The sequence below is a fragment of the Pleurodeles waltl genome, chromosome 4_1 (genome assembly GCF_031143425.1).
Source record: "Pleurodeles waltl isolate 20211129_DDA chromosome 4_1, aPleWal1.hap1.20221129, whole genome shotgun sequence".
Lineage (NCBI taxonomy): Eukaryota > Metazoa > Chordata > Amphibia > Caudata > Salamandridae > Pleurodeles > Pleurodeles waltl.
In genome coordinates, this window is record NC_090442.1 from 478,047,850 (window position 1) to 478,062,817 (window position 14,968).

At 43.4% G+C, this 14,968-nt stretch overlaps 1 protein-coding gene across 1 annotated transcript in view; it reads right to left on the bottom strand.

Annotated features, from left to right (window-relative positions):
* The window catches only part of ACSS3 (acyl-CoA synthetase short chain family member 3), a 951,593-nt gene that overhangs the window by 649,909 nt on the left and 286,716 nt on the right, over positions 1 to 14,968 (bottom strand). The window contains exon 4 of the mRNA XM_069228767.1: positions 10,532 to 10,666. Coding sequence (XP_069084868.1) covers positions 10,532 to 10,666 — 135 coding nt within the window. The remainder of the gene's footprint in view (positions 1 to 10,531; positions 10,667 to 14,968) is intronic.

The following is a 14,968-nucleotide window of genomic DNA, read 5'->3' on the forward strand; positions in this document are numbered from 1 at the left end:
GCCAAAATCCCAGCTCCGCCCAGAACAACTCACAGAGAATGGCAAGTGCGCGAAGGTGCTGTGCTCAAGTGCAGGGCTGCACAAACAGGTAGGGGATATTTCCAATTTGGTCACCGATTTGCCACATGACCAAATCAACTCCAACAAATCGCGCAATGGATCAATACCACGCGTATATCACGACGCGCACGGCACGTGCTGGAATCCACAAAAGGATGTCGCGCGGAACGTTGTTCAAACTGGGGCAGCGCGACTAAACCCACAACGGCAGTTAGAACGGGCAGCAAAGGCAGAGAAGAAAGGAAAAAAAATTTTTTTTTAAATGAAAGCCCACCTTCACTGCCGTGTCTCCATATCGCGCACCCCTTCATTTCATGTTTCTCTGTCCGTACGGGTTGCGTGAAATACTTCCCCTTCCACTTCCTCCGTAGTGTGCGCCCGGAGCACGTCTTGTTGCACCATTAGTGTGCCGTCCACAATGAATACTCGTAGCCAAAATGTAAGGATGACAACACGGGTAAAATTCTATGTCAGAACCGGAGGCTCCGATTATGCTTTCTCTTTCTTTACTGACTTAAACAACAGCCAATGAAATACAACTAACAGAAAAAACTACAATACCCAGGACACCTAATATCCTGTCACATGGTCCAATCACCATCCATGTCCTTTGCTATGAGTCCTTTGACCTATAAAGTCACTTCCTCTTTCTTTGCTGCTTCGCAGCAGATAAGTACATGTTTATTTTCTCTCCGACATTATCGATGTTTTAAGAATGTTATTATATGTGTATTTGAGTTAGATAAGCATCGCGATTCAGCACGCTTTTATTGTATTAGTTTAAGCGCTCTCGCGCTTCGATTTATTGGCGTTTTGCCAATTTTGTCAGCCCAACTTTTTCTGTGGAGCGGGAGCTGGGCTGCCCTCGGGCAGTCTTTTTACCATTTTTAGCGCGCACACACGCGCGCACGCATTTCGAGCCGATTTCTTTCCAATTTGGAAATCGATCGGCTTGTGTGTGCTGCATGCTCGTCTGGGTCTCCCTTCCTTCTTTGACAAATTGTTCCCTGACGCCCAGCAGACTGAAAGCTGACTGGGTTGTAAAATAAATACCAGGCTATTGCCTAGAGTGTCTTTCAGGTCGCTCCCTCCACACTTTAATTCAAGGGCTCCTTTTTTCCCTGACCTGAACTTGGGGTTTTTGCACTTCCCCACTTGGTATCTTCATTTAAATAGATTTAAATAATTTTCCTCAAAAGATATTACTGCTTCATTTCATCCTGGCTCAATGGGATGAGCAAGAAGCCGAATACTACCCAGAGGAGCTGGGCAATCAACTTGAAGTTGATCTGGTGGAAGCCCTTGATACCAGGGTCCAACAATCAGTCAATGATGCTCTAGTGAGAGCTCTAGGCCCATTCTGTGGGCAAATATTTGATCTCGCTCGATCACAAGCTTGGTCTCAGGGACAACAAGAGCCTAAAAAGGTAAAAGATAAAGCAAAAAATCTGGAACCAGGAGCAGAGGTCAGTGCTATCCACGCTGACACTTTTGAGAAACTGCGGAAAAAACGCAGTGGTGAACATAATTATAGTTCGAGAAAAGGAACCCCCCTTTCTACCTCCTCCTCTGATAAAACCTCCTCCTCAGACTCCTCAGATGACTCTGATGTTCCGGTTCCGAGTAAGAAAAGTAAGAAAATGCCCCCTCCGTCCCAAGTCCTGGACTTTGATCCTACAGAAATTATTCACCCCAGATCTTCCAATTGACTCCCCCCTCCCGAAGTAGCACAGTATGTCCAAACCAACTTGCGTAAAAGTTTTGATAAAGAGGTTAGCTCGCGTGTGAAAGCGGAGTGCCCCAGGCCTGACCTGGAGGGTAAAGTTTCTGAGACTCCAGAGATACACCCCACCATGATCACTTTTATGAAGAAGTTCGCTAAAGATCCTAAAAATGGTTTAGACCGTTCATGGCGTAGCTGGCAAGACAAAATACTGGACCTTTCCGGTCCTTTGACTAAGATCCTGGAACTGGCATATGTAGCCAAGGAATCTGGTACCCCGGTGGACACCGATGTCCTTATCGGGTGGGCACAAAGAGCTGTGTGTCTATTAGGAAATTCTAACTGTGCCATTTCAGCAGAACGAAGGAAATCAGTGCTTATGCGCATTGATCCCAAGTTTATCGGATCTTGCGCCCTCAGAGGCGGGACCTTCGGCTGAAGGACTACTCTTTGGATCCTCATTCATCAAGGAATTAGCCAAGTTCTGCTCCACCTTCTCTTCCCTTGACAAAGCACAAATGTCACTCAAGAAGGTTTTCAAGCGAGGCCTTTTTGGCAGGGCCGGTCGTTTCGGGGGACGTATGTCCGGCCGCAGCTCCTTTAACAGTCCCCAAAACTACTACCCTAGAGGCAGAGGTGGTTGGTACGGAGATCAGGATTCCACCTTCTACCCCACGAGACACAGAGGGGGTCGCCCCCGCTTCCGCAGAGGTCACCACAGGGGGCAACAAGGAGCCATCCAAGACTCAAGTTTCACAGGTGAGCATTATTCATTTTTCTCAGTTCAAACTTGGGGGCAGAATTGCATCTTGCTTAATAAATTGGAAACGGATATCCAGAGATCCTTGGATTCTTCAAACAGTAGAGGGATTTCGTCTAGAGTTTGTCAGTACCCCCAAACAACTCTTTCCCCCTTTACAAATGTGTTTTTCCCAAACAAATCAAGATTTTATAGACAAAGAAGAACAAGCTCTCTTAGACAAAGGAGCCGTGCAATTTGCTTACCCTCATCCTTTCGGTTTCCTCAGTCCTATTTTTGTAGTAGACAAAAAGGGAGGAGGTCACCGTCTAGTCTTAAACCTAAAGGATTTCAACCAGTGGATCCTATACAGGCATTTCAAGATGGAGGGTATTCACATGCTAAGAGACATCCTGTTAGAAGGGGATTGGATGGTGCGTCTGGATCTAAAAGATGCCTATCTATCAATTCCAATATTTCCTCCGCACCGGAGGTTTCTACAATTTCAATGGAAGGGTCAATGTCTAGAATTCCTAGCACTCCCATTCGGTCTATCGTCAGCCCCTTGGTGCTTCACGAAGTTACTGAGACCAGTGATGGAATATCTCAGAACCAAAGGAGTCAGATTGATTATTTATCTGGACGGTATTCTGCTGATGGCTCAGTCCCCTCAAGTCCTAATCTTGCACTTGGATTGGACCATCAGTCTCCTACAAGATTTAGGTTTCCTGATCAATGTACAGAAGTCATTGTTGAAGCCTTCACAGATAGTAGAGTTTCTGGGATTCCAGATAAATTCCACTTTATGCAAACTCCTTCTTCCCTCTCAGAAGATACGCAACATCAAGAGGGAATTGAGATCAGTATTGACATACCAGACCGTATCATTGAGGACCATAGCCAGGATAGTGGGCTTATTAGCTTCATCTATTCAGGCGATTTTCCCTGCACCCCTACATTATCGGGCACTTCAAAGGCTAAAGATCAGACACTTACAACAGGGTCTGAGTTACTCAGAACAAATCCCATTGACTACCGAACTAAGATCGGAAATCCAATGGTGGCTTCATCACATGGAGGCATGGAATGGCAGAGCTATTTTCGGCTCTCGCCCGGAAGTAGTGATAGAATCCAATGCCAGCAGATGGGGTTGGGGAGCTCGCTGCAACTCCCTAGTGACGGGGGGCAGATGGTCAGAATGGGAACAATCCCTTCACATCAATTGTTTGGAGCTTCTAACGGGATCATTTGCTATAAAGAGCCTCTCCCCGCAGAAAACAGATTGTTGCATACTATTACGGATGGACAATATATCGGCAGTGAGGTAGGTCAACAAGTTGGGAGGCACGAAGTCCAGAATTCTGGTGGAGATTGCCAAAGATTTCTGGCATTTTTGCCTAACTCAGCGTTTAGTGGTCATAGCGGAATATCTGCCTGGGGACCAGAATGTCATAGCAGACTGGAACTCCAGATACCTATCAGACTCCAGCGACTGGAAGTTGGATACTCTGATTTTTGCCCAGATAGTTCAGGAATGGGGCAATTGCGAAGTGGACCTATTTGCCTCTTGTCTCAATTGCCAGATTAAAAAAATTTACAGTTGGCATCCAGACCCTTATGCTTTAAAGACAGATGCCTTTCTTCAGGACTGGTCCCCGTTTCGAGGTTATGCGTTTCCTCCTTTTCTGATGATTGCCAGAGTTCTGGCTCAAGTGCGGAGACAGAAAACAGAGATTGTTCTGGTGACTCCGTTCTGGAGAGCACAGCCTTGGTTCCCCAGTGCTCTACATTTAGCTTGTGCCTTTCCTCTTCTGATTCCTCCTCGTCTGAATCTTCTTTTGAGTCCAGAGGGCCTTCAACATCCTCTGATCTTGTCAGGGAAGTTAACACTTCTAGTCTGGTTAATTTCAGGTTGAGATGGAATACCCCAGATGTTTCGCAACAAGCTGCGGACTTCATTAAACAGGCCTGGGCCAGTAGTACCCATAAGAGAGATGATTCAGCCTGGCGCAGATGGTCTAGTTGGTGTGATGGAAGGGGTGCCAATCCAGTGGAAGCACATATTGGTTTGATTGTTAATTTTCTAGCAGAACTAGCCAGCTCGGGTTTGGCTTATCGGACGGTCAATAATTTTAGATCTGCCATTTCAGCAGGACATTCACAGTTAAAAGGCAAGCCCATTGGTGAACATCCATTAATTTGCAAGCTTTTGAGGGGTATAAATTCTTTCTAAACCACCTCAGCTAAATATACTGTTTTATGGGATGTTAATATTATATTAAAATTCCTTGATTCTTTGCCTGCCAACAGATATTTGTCTCGCAAATAGCTTTCAGCTAAGTTAACCATGCTTTTATGCCTTGTCTCTTGTAAAAGAGTATCGGACGTCAGAGCTTTAGATTTAGCAGGTAGAACTTTTTCACCGGAAGGAGTCTCCTTTTCGGTGACAAGAAGAACCAAAACGAATTGCAGGTCAGTATCATATCCGGTTTATACGGAAAATTCAAAATTATGTGTGGCTCAATGTTTGAAGGATTATGAAATTGTCACAGAAGAATTTCGACAGGATTCTAAAGGTCAATTGTTAATTGCTTTGCAAAAACCTTTTAAACCAGTTTCCTCAGCTACTTTAGCTAGATGGATGAGATGGTTGATGAGTGAAGCAGGTATTGATACCTCTGTTTTTGGGGCCCATTCTGCTAGAGGGGCTATTGCTTCAAAATCATTTGCCTTAGGTTCTCGGTTAGAGGACATAATGAAAGCTGCAGATTGGTCTTCAGAAAATACTTTTCGTAAGTTTTATCATAAACCTGTATTGGATGTAGCCAGTGTGGTGATGGAACAGCTTTAAACTAGCATAATCGGAGCCTCCGGTCCTGACATAGAATAAAAAAATGTCTAGCTATTGTGTCAAGAATTTTCAATTCTATTAAGGACACAGAGGCGAGGATTATCCCTCCCTTGTTATATTTATGCAATATTTATTATCAATTAGTATCTATATCTGATGTGATATTGTCATTTAACCCTCCCATTATTTGCAATTATAAACTTTGAGATAACGTATATTTTATGAGATATTACCTACCTGTTTATTGTTACAGCTTCTGATCAGAAAAACGCCTGAAAGTCGTAACTTCAAAGAAAGTTTGAGTTATATGTTCTACCAGTTGTTTCTCCGGCATGGAGCCTCCAAGTTTCGGTTCTTCAGTATGGAGAAGAAGTTTATGACTCCGGATTCGGGATGGCGTAAGAAGTTTGCGTTTTCAAGTTGACATTATCTGTTTGAACAAAGAAAGAGGAAGTGACTTCATAGGTCAAAGGACTCATAGCAAAGGACACGGATGGTGATTGGACCATGTGACAGGATATTAGGTGTCCTGGGTACCGTAGTGTTTTCTGTTACTTGTATTTCATTGGCTGCTGTTTAAGTCAGTAAAGAAAGAGAAAGCATAATCCTCGCCTCCGTGTCCTTAATAGAATTGAAAATTCTTGACGCGATAGCTAGAATTTTCTTTATTATGCTTCAGATGTTTATTCCTTCACAATCATCAGTACATCCTTTCACAACCGTCTCCTACATCAGAATGCCCGTTCCTCCTCCTCCAGCGTCCCTAGTCCCCACATTCTACATTCCACCCCTCAACCTTCCACAGTACTTACATCATACAACACACTGCTAGCACTGTAGTCCAGTAACAACATTCTTAGTATCATAGGTCTATCTGAAGAGAAGGTATTCCGTCCTTTTCAAAAGTCAATAGATTGGGGTTCACTTTTAGATTCTCTGGAAGTTTAATCCATATTTCTGAAGCATGGTAGGAGAATGCCTGTTTTATTATCCTTTTAGGTATCTGGGATATCCACTAAGAGGACAGATTTGCAGCTAGTGTTTCTCTGACCTTTAGAGGTACATAGAGCTTGTATTTCAGGTAGGATGGGTGACCAACATGCAGTGATTTGGGGGTTGTGAAGGCTATTTTAAAGTCACTTCTAGTCTCAGGGGCGAGCCAATTTGTTTATTTAATGAAGAATGGCTTTTAGGGAAGCCAGAGTGGAGTTTGGGAATCTAAGAACAGGGTGTTGCCCCTGTCAAGGCTAGAGATGACTAAGTATGCATTGTCATTCTGAAGCTGCTGTGAGAATATGTGCTTTTAGTTATTTTGTTGTTGTTGTTGTGTAGATAAGAACTGTTGGAATAATCCAGTTTTAGCAGGTTTTGTGATGTGGCAAATCATTGTGAGATCCTGCTGAGAGTGAAACCCAACACCTTAGCAGAAGGAACCACTGATGATGAGATGTGAAAGTTGAAGAAGACATTTGTGGACAAAAGGGATGTTTACAAAGATCACAATCGGTGAAATTCAGTTTTTGTCAGATTTAGTTTTAGGGAAAATAAACGTATTCACTTTATTGGTTCTCTAAGGAATGATTTTAAGTTTTAGAAATTTCATACGGACTTGATGCTTTTATGGTTGTGTATAATCTGCTTGTGGTTGGCGGCAGGCCCTGGCCAGGCCAAAATGGATCCCTACCGCACTTGCTTTTCTAAATTAAATGTTTTAAAATCCTTCATGACTCTCAAGTGCTGGCTCCCGACACGTATCCCGTGGGATCGAGGCAACTCAAACATTTTTTTAAAACAATTTGGCCTGGTGAGTGTTACTTTGGCACCCCACCCACACAAGGTCCCGGCAGTCAGAGTACCATTACACTGCCCCCTTATACTTGCTGAGACATTTCTCTTCATGTTGCAGCCAGCCAATCAGGGTGCAAGCTCCTCCTAGATTTGACTGAGCTTCTCACTCTCACAGGAGTGAATCAGCCAATGGGAAAATAGCTCCCATGACCAATCAGATTGCTCTATTATTTGAAGTTGCATGCCAGTGGGACTTCCCAGGAGTCCCGAGTACCAAATCTTCCAGATATCCATAAATTGTGAACCTTAATTTATCAAAAACTACTGAACATATATACACCAAATACCAAAAAGCAAGCAGTATGGGAAATGATCTCACTTTCTGCCCAAGTTGTTTTTGATGCAGAGCTGCTCAAAAACCTCTATAGAAAGTACATGGAGAAATTACAATTTGGAACCCCCCTTTTTTCCTGGGCCCCTGCTTGATGGATTACCCCAAAACTTTCTAGGAAGGAGCTGAGGTGGATGAACTTTGTTTTAGAAAGTCTGGCAAAGATCCATCAAACGGCATCAAAGTTATTAGCAAAACAAAAATCTATTTTCTATAGTAACTATGTCTTAGCTACACAGTGGTGTGTGTGTGTATACATATATATATATAGTATATATATATAGTATATATATATTACCTACTGGCTGTCGCCAATAAGTAGTTATAGTTAGGATCATGTTTCCATATATAAAAAACTTTTTTTGATTTGCCTATATCTTTGCCACTGTTTGACAAATCTGTAACCCATTGTGGTATTTATTTATTTTTGTAACAATAAAATATCCCAACTAGTGTGTGACTTCAACCAGTCATCCCGAGCCCTGAGGAATGCCCCCAGACCATTTTTGTCTCACAGGGAGGGGGCAGAAACATGTTCTTTATACTGTCTTGGTGTTTTTAACCATACCCACGGACACCACTAATAAAGGTGAAATACATCAGTAGTCCCAGAGGTATTTTTAATCTGATCTGGATCCCTTGCCTTGTGCAGTAACTGCAAGAACTCTTTCTGGTCCAGATTTTACCAAGAGGTTGAGTCCCTCTTGATGGCACTGTCCTACCAGGGTGGGGAGAGGTGGTCAATGATGAAGCGTGAAAAGTGTGTAAGTCCGACCACTTCTTCCATGAAGGAAATCACCCCTTGGAGAACCTAGCGTTCCTAAGAGTATAACAATCAGATATCGGCCAGTCCCTGCAGCCAACCTCCCTAACAGTCCACCCAAGAAAAAAAGAGAGCGAAAGTGAGAGACTGGGAGAACGATTTAGGCTTTGATGAATGATATACTTAAAATAGGATATTTCCGGACAAATTGAAAAGAAAAAATGTTTTGTCAATTAAAAGGAGTGAGATCACCTTTCAATTTGTAGCTTAAATATTTATAGTTGAAAAGAAACTGAAGCAGTAAATGACCACAGTCTCACATAGCCCAGAACCATTAACCTTAAGTGTGCATGTCTGATAGATACCCTAACCACTAGGCCAGAGGTGACTCCTAACTGTGCAGTGTCCAGACTTAGCTATGCCATTCAACCCACAGATTTTAGGGAGAAAAATACTTTAATGTTCCATCACTAGGAATGTTTAACAGTGAAAACATTAGAGAATAAACAGACAAACTGGCAAGCTATACTAGCAATTCAACCTTCAGCCTACTAAGTGACAGCACAATACCTTGACCATGAGGCCAGATAAGTATCTCTGTTCTGCTCTGCATCCAAACAGAACTATAACATTCTTACCAAACAGCTTGCTAGTCTGACTCTCTGAAGTAATTGGATGTAGAGGCCACTGCAAAAACAATCTCTCTCTCTCTTCCATCCTATTATCGGATGGAAGAGAGGTGGCAACCCCGGACATAGCAGGAGCCGGCCCTTGAGGGTGGTGGTCCCCTGGAACATCACTGTCTCCATGAGGGAGGGGGGCACGCAGCCCCCTCCCGACATCAAAAAGCCCCGGGATGTGGTGGTCTCTGGGGCTGCTTGGGAGGGGGATGGGAGGGTTTGCACCCCCCCACAAACATTTAAATTTATCAAAGCCCTGGAGAGATGGTGGTACCTGGGGCATCAAAATGGCATGGGGGGAGCCATGTACCCCCACTTCTTTATTTCAAAATGAGCCCGGCCTCACCCACCCGGGGCTTCATTAAAACAAGCGCAGTCCACACTTGTTTTATTTTTTCAAAGTTTTGCTGTGAATTTGCGACTTTGTTGCTGATTCGCTGCCAATTTCTTTTTTTTTTCAATTGCGTTTTTGGCCCTGGTCTGGTCCCTCAGGCATCTCAGCACCAGAGCTAAGGGGTCAGGGTGTACCTACCCCGGCCCCTTTTCTTTTTTTCACACTTTTGTCCTGGAACTCAGCTGAAGCTGAGTCCCAAGATGGCTGTAAACACTTCCTGCTTGAAGTGTTGACAGCCAATCAGAGCTCTGCATTTCCCAGCATGAGCTTGTTATTATTTGAGAAGTCAACGCAACCTCAGATATACAAATTTATTTTCCCTTTAATATCTCAAAACCTACTGAACTGATATACACCAAATAACCAAGCCATAACCTGCTGAACAAAATCTAGCATTCTGCCATAATTGATGTAATTCCATTTGGGCTATACTCATATCCAAACTTCTATGGGAATTAACATGGGGAAAACATGTTTTTTGACACCCCTCCTCTTTTTTGACCCCCACTTGACGGATGACCCCCAAACTTCCCATGCGCAACAAGAATCACCAGCACACTTTGTTTGGAAAATTTTGTGAAGATTCAACAAACGGTAAAGCAAGTCAAAAAATGCTTTGTCTATGGAAATGTGGTCCTAACTATAACTACCTAGTGGCGAGTGCCACTAGGATATATATATATATTTATATTGCTTGTTGAATGCATAAGCTAGCCCCATACAATTCTCACAATTAAAAGGTTGGAAAAAGCTGTTGCAAAGACAAATACACAGATTCCAGTTAGAGGTCATTTGAGTTAATGAGCAGGGGTATTTTATGGCTACATGTGGCCACTCTGTAGAGAAACAACTTCAGAATTGGTTGCATATATTTTTCTATCATTTTCTCAAAGTTCAATATTTCATGCAGTTGGATAAGGATGCTGATTTAAAAAACAATCATAAGTACTGTATTGAAGCTGTTCCAACATCATTAAAGTATAATTATGCAATTGTTAATTTACCATTTTGTATACAATAGGAAGCAAAAAAAGAAAATATGTTCTCCCATGCAACTTCCTCCCTTATTGAAGACAAGGTTAAAGTAATGTCAACCAAGCGACAGGACATTTAATGAACATAAGAGATAATCGTAGATTTACCATGTTAGGGCGTTGATAAATAAGCACTTTTTCTGGCTTGTGATGTACCATGTCTAGGGCTCTCTCAAGAAGCGGTATGTACTCTACCCTCCTTCCAGGTTCCACTCCAAAGGAGGCTGTCACAACAAATTTAGCCTGAAAAGGATATTTAAATACATTAACAATAGGTTCAGTGTGGGATGCCAGTGTGCAACATACATCATAAAATTAAACACAAATAAATCAGAAGAAAATAATAACAGGAAGTTGCACAGTGTATTTGCCTCATCAAAGAAAACTATCTACAGACAAAAGCTTTGAAAATTTGAATAAACACATTAGAGGAGAGTGAGCCATTTGCTTGAGCCATGTGCCTCATTCTGGCTCTTTTGCCCAAAATAAACTGATCAATCATGTGGTGTTTACTCGTCAACCATGCTTTTAACTGAACCGCCCAAGCAACTCCACTCCAAGGCCCTAATGCACATTCTGCAGCAGAGGTGCTGCCTAGCGCTGAGCAGGGTGAATGGCTGGATAGTGAACACATTGGAGAGTGCTGTGAACACCCTTGGAGATGGACATCATGCTAATGAGTGTAATATATCTCCTCTATGAGCATCTTCACAGTCGTGGCTCTAAACCTGTGGTCCGAGGGCCTCTGTGGGTCCGCGAAGCCTACTCAGGGAGTCTGCAACTGTTTTGCAAAATTAAGTTATATTAAAATGAATCAGTTACAATGAAATAATTACATAAAAACAAAGAAGAATAAAAAACTAAACACTGTTTCTATATTTCTATATTTTTTCAATATTTTATTAGTTGAACATTTGTTTGATATAACTTTTTGTATTTTTGTATATTGATCTGATTGAGAGTCTCAGTGTTCCAGTACTGATTTAGTGGGGATCTAGAGAAGTCAAAAGCTTAAGAATCACTTTTGTAGAGTGTCTTGACACCCGACAATCTGAACAGTTGCCTCCCTCCACCTGGAGATAATGATCAACGCGAAAGCCCCATGGTATGAACTCTGAACAAATGTTTGTCTGTAGCAGAACTCCGCGCGCCTCTTGTGTTGGTCTCCCTGACATTTAATGTTTTCAGTACTTGTTATTGCCATCACTGAGATGCTGAGCCTCTCTTAAAATTGATATTTGTTAAGTCAGAGGAGATCAGTATTATCAAATTTACAATAGAGAATCCTGCATGCCCTAAAATATTTTTTTTTATATTTCCAGGAAGTATTCTTGTGGAAATTGTGTAATATGTCGTAAGGCTATTGTTGGAAATGGCACTTTTTGCAGTTTTGTCACCAAACATTTTGCTTTCTTCCTCTGATTTTTTTCTGATCTGTTTTAGCTGGTTTATTGTCTCTGCGCACTTTACCACTGCTGATCAGTGCAAGTGCTTCCTATGCAAATTAAATTGGTGATTGGTTTATCCATGATTGGCATAGTTGATTTACTAGCAACTCCATGGTGAAGTGCACTAGAGGTGCCCAGGGCTTGTAAATCAAATGCTACTAGTGGGCCTGCAGCACTGGTTGTGCCACCCACATAAGTAGCCCATGTGAACAGGTCTCAGACCTGTCACTGCAGTGTCTGTGTGTGCAGTTTTAAACAGCCACTCCGACCTGGCACATGTGCCCACTTGCCAGGCTGAAACCTTCCCTTTTACTACATGTAAAACACCCCTAAGGTAGGCCCTAGAAAGACCACAGGGGCAGGGGGCAGTGTATGTTAAAGGTGGGACGTGTACTGATGTGTTGTACATGTCCTATCAGTGAAATACGGCCAAATTCTGTTTTCACTATTGCAATGTGTATCTCTCTCATAGGTTAACATGGGGGCTGCCTTTAATTATCCTTAAAGTGCAGTTTCCCTTTAAGAGCAGATACAGATTTGGAGTTCGGGGTCTCTTAACTCACCATTTAAAAATACATATTTTGGTAACGTTGGTTTTTAAATTGTTTGTTTGAAAATGCCATTTTTAGAAAGTGGACATTTTCTTGCTTAAACCATTCTGTGCCTCTGCCTGCTTGTGTATTCCACTTCTGGGTCAGACTGACAGCTGGGCTGTTGTGACTTCCGTCTACACAGTTACACAAAGGAATCTGGGGTGTAGCCTGCATATCCTGATGGGCCATCTGGGCTAGAGTGGAGGGAGGAGTGGTCACTTACACCTGAAAGGGCTGTGCCTGCCCTCACACAATACAGTCTCCGACCCCCTGGTAGGTGTGTCTGGGGCCAGGCCTTGGCAAGGCATGATCTTGTCAACAACAGAGACTTTCCTTTGAAGTTTGCCTACTTCAAAGACAGAAAGGGGTATAAGTAGTGGACCCAAAACCCCAGACTTTTAGAATCTTTCTGGATCGAGAGGAACCTCTGCCCAGGAGAAGAGCTGAAGAGCTGGAGGAGGAGTACTGCCCCTTTGCTGTGCTGCTTTGCTGGGTTGGCCTGCAGTTGCTGCTTCTGCCTTATAAGAGAACAAAGGGGGAACTTTGCTGTGTATCCTGCTCGAGAGAGTTCTCCAAAGTGTTGGAGTAGAGCTTGCCTCCTGTTGGAAGTCTCAGTGACACCAAAGACTTCAGTTTCATCTGCCTACAGCATTGGGAACTATGGGGGTTATTCTAACTTTGGAGGAGGTGTTAATCCCAGTGACGGATTTACCACCAGCCGTATTACGAGTCCATTATATCCTATGGAACTCGTAATACGGCTGGTGGTATATCCGTCACTTTACCGTCACTTTTGGGACGGATTAACACTCCTCCAAAGTTAGAATAACCCCCTATGTGTTTTGTGCTGTTCAGGAAGAAAAACCACTGCAACACTGCATATGATGATCCTGCCCTGCACTGTGATCTGGCGACGCCATACGGAGCCGCACCGCCCCGCTTCACATCGCAACCCTGGTCTCACCAACAGCACCATCTGACACTGCCACAAGCCGCTGCTTGCACCGTGACCTGTGGGCCCGCACTTCGGCATCGCCTTGCTCACACCGCAGCCTTGGCAACCCCAACGACATTGCTCCTGCTGACACCGGCATCACTGCCTGCACCATGGCCTGTGGACACCGCTCGTGGGGTACATGAAGCACAGCCCGATCCTGCACTGCAGCCCCGGTCCACCGACGCCATCACCATCGACTCCAGTGTCAATACCAGGCGTCCCTGATTGCACGCAACCCATGGATGCCGCACAGAGCCCGTCCCGCACCGCCGACTTGAGCCTACCGACATCAGCAACAATAACGCCACCACCTACATGTGACCTGGTGAGTCAGAGGGAAGTGGCAGTGGGTGCAACTAAGAGTGTACCAAACTGTGTGAGACTGAGCATGAATTAGAGAATGAGACTGAGAGAGACAGTAACAGTGAATGAGTATGAACAAACAAGTGCGAAGGAGTGTAAGAGGGAGTCCAAATGCAAGTGAGTATGAGTAAGGTAAATAAGTGTGTGTGTGTGTGTGTGCTTGCAATGTCTACCACTAGCCCTCACATATTGGAAGCAATTTGTCTAATACTGGATAGCTGTGCCAAACTCCTGACACTGGCATATTAGAGGTTGTTTTTGGCATGAGGGGCATTCATGGTAGAATGCTGACACTGAAACACTTCAGGTAAATCATGGTTTATTAGACACCATTAAAACATTGGCATAAAGGATATAATTCTTGGCTTATTAGACATCCTTGGCAAAATGCTGCTTCTGGTACACTTATCATAATTCATGGAATGAGGGCAAACCATGGTAAAATGCTGGAATTCTGGAGGTAAATCTTAGCATATGGTCTACCCAAAGCAAAATGCTGGAGCTAATATAACCAAGGTAATTCTTAACATCTGTGGCCACAGGAACACAAAGTAATTTGTGGCATACGGGACACATGGCAAAATGCTGGAGCTGGTATAATGGAGGTCATTCGTGGCATTAGGTACCTTGGCACATTAGATGGGGAGAGGCAGGTGACTATGACAAACTTCTTGCCCTAACATACTAGAGATACATTTTGTCATATGGATCTCCCACTGTACTAGGCATAAGGGGGAATCAATGGACTATTGGGGGGCACCCATGACAAAATGCTGGCCCTGGCACCATGAAAGTAACTGGGGGATCCACTGTACATTGAGAAAAACACAGGTTACGTCCTTGGTAATGTCAAGTTTTGAATAAATATTGAACATGTGACAACTGTAATTTACATGCATTATTTGACCTGTTTTTAAAAAAGGGTTAGTGGTTGGGGAAGGAGCCTCCCTAGGAGGAGTAAACTCACTTGCTGGTATTCATGCCAAGAATTATACTACTTTGAAAGGTCACCAATCAACATCAAGAACAGAATAGAAAGAAACACCCACTTAATGGCTGAATTGCACAGTGTGAAACATGAAAACCTGGGATCAGTCCTGGCTTCACCGCTTGGCCAAATGTTTGATCCTGGAAAATTACATTA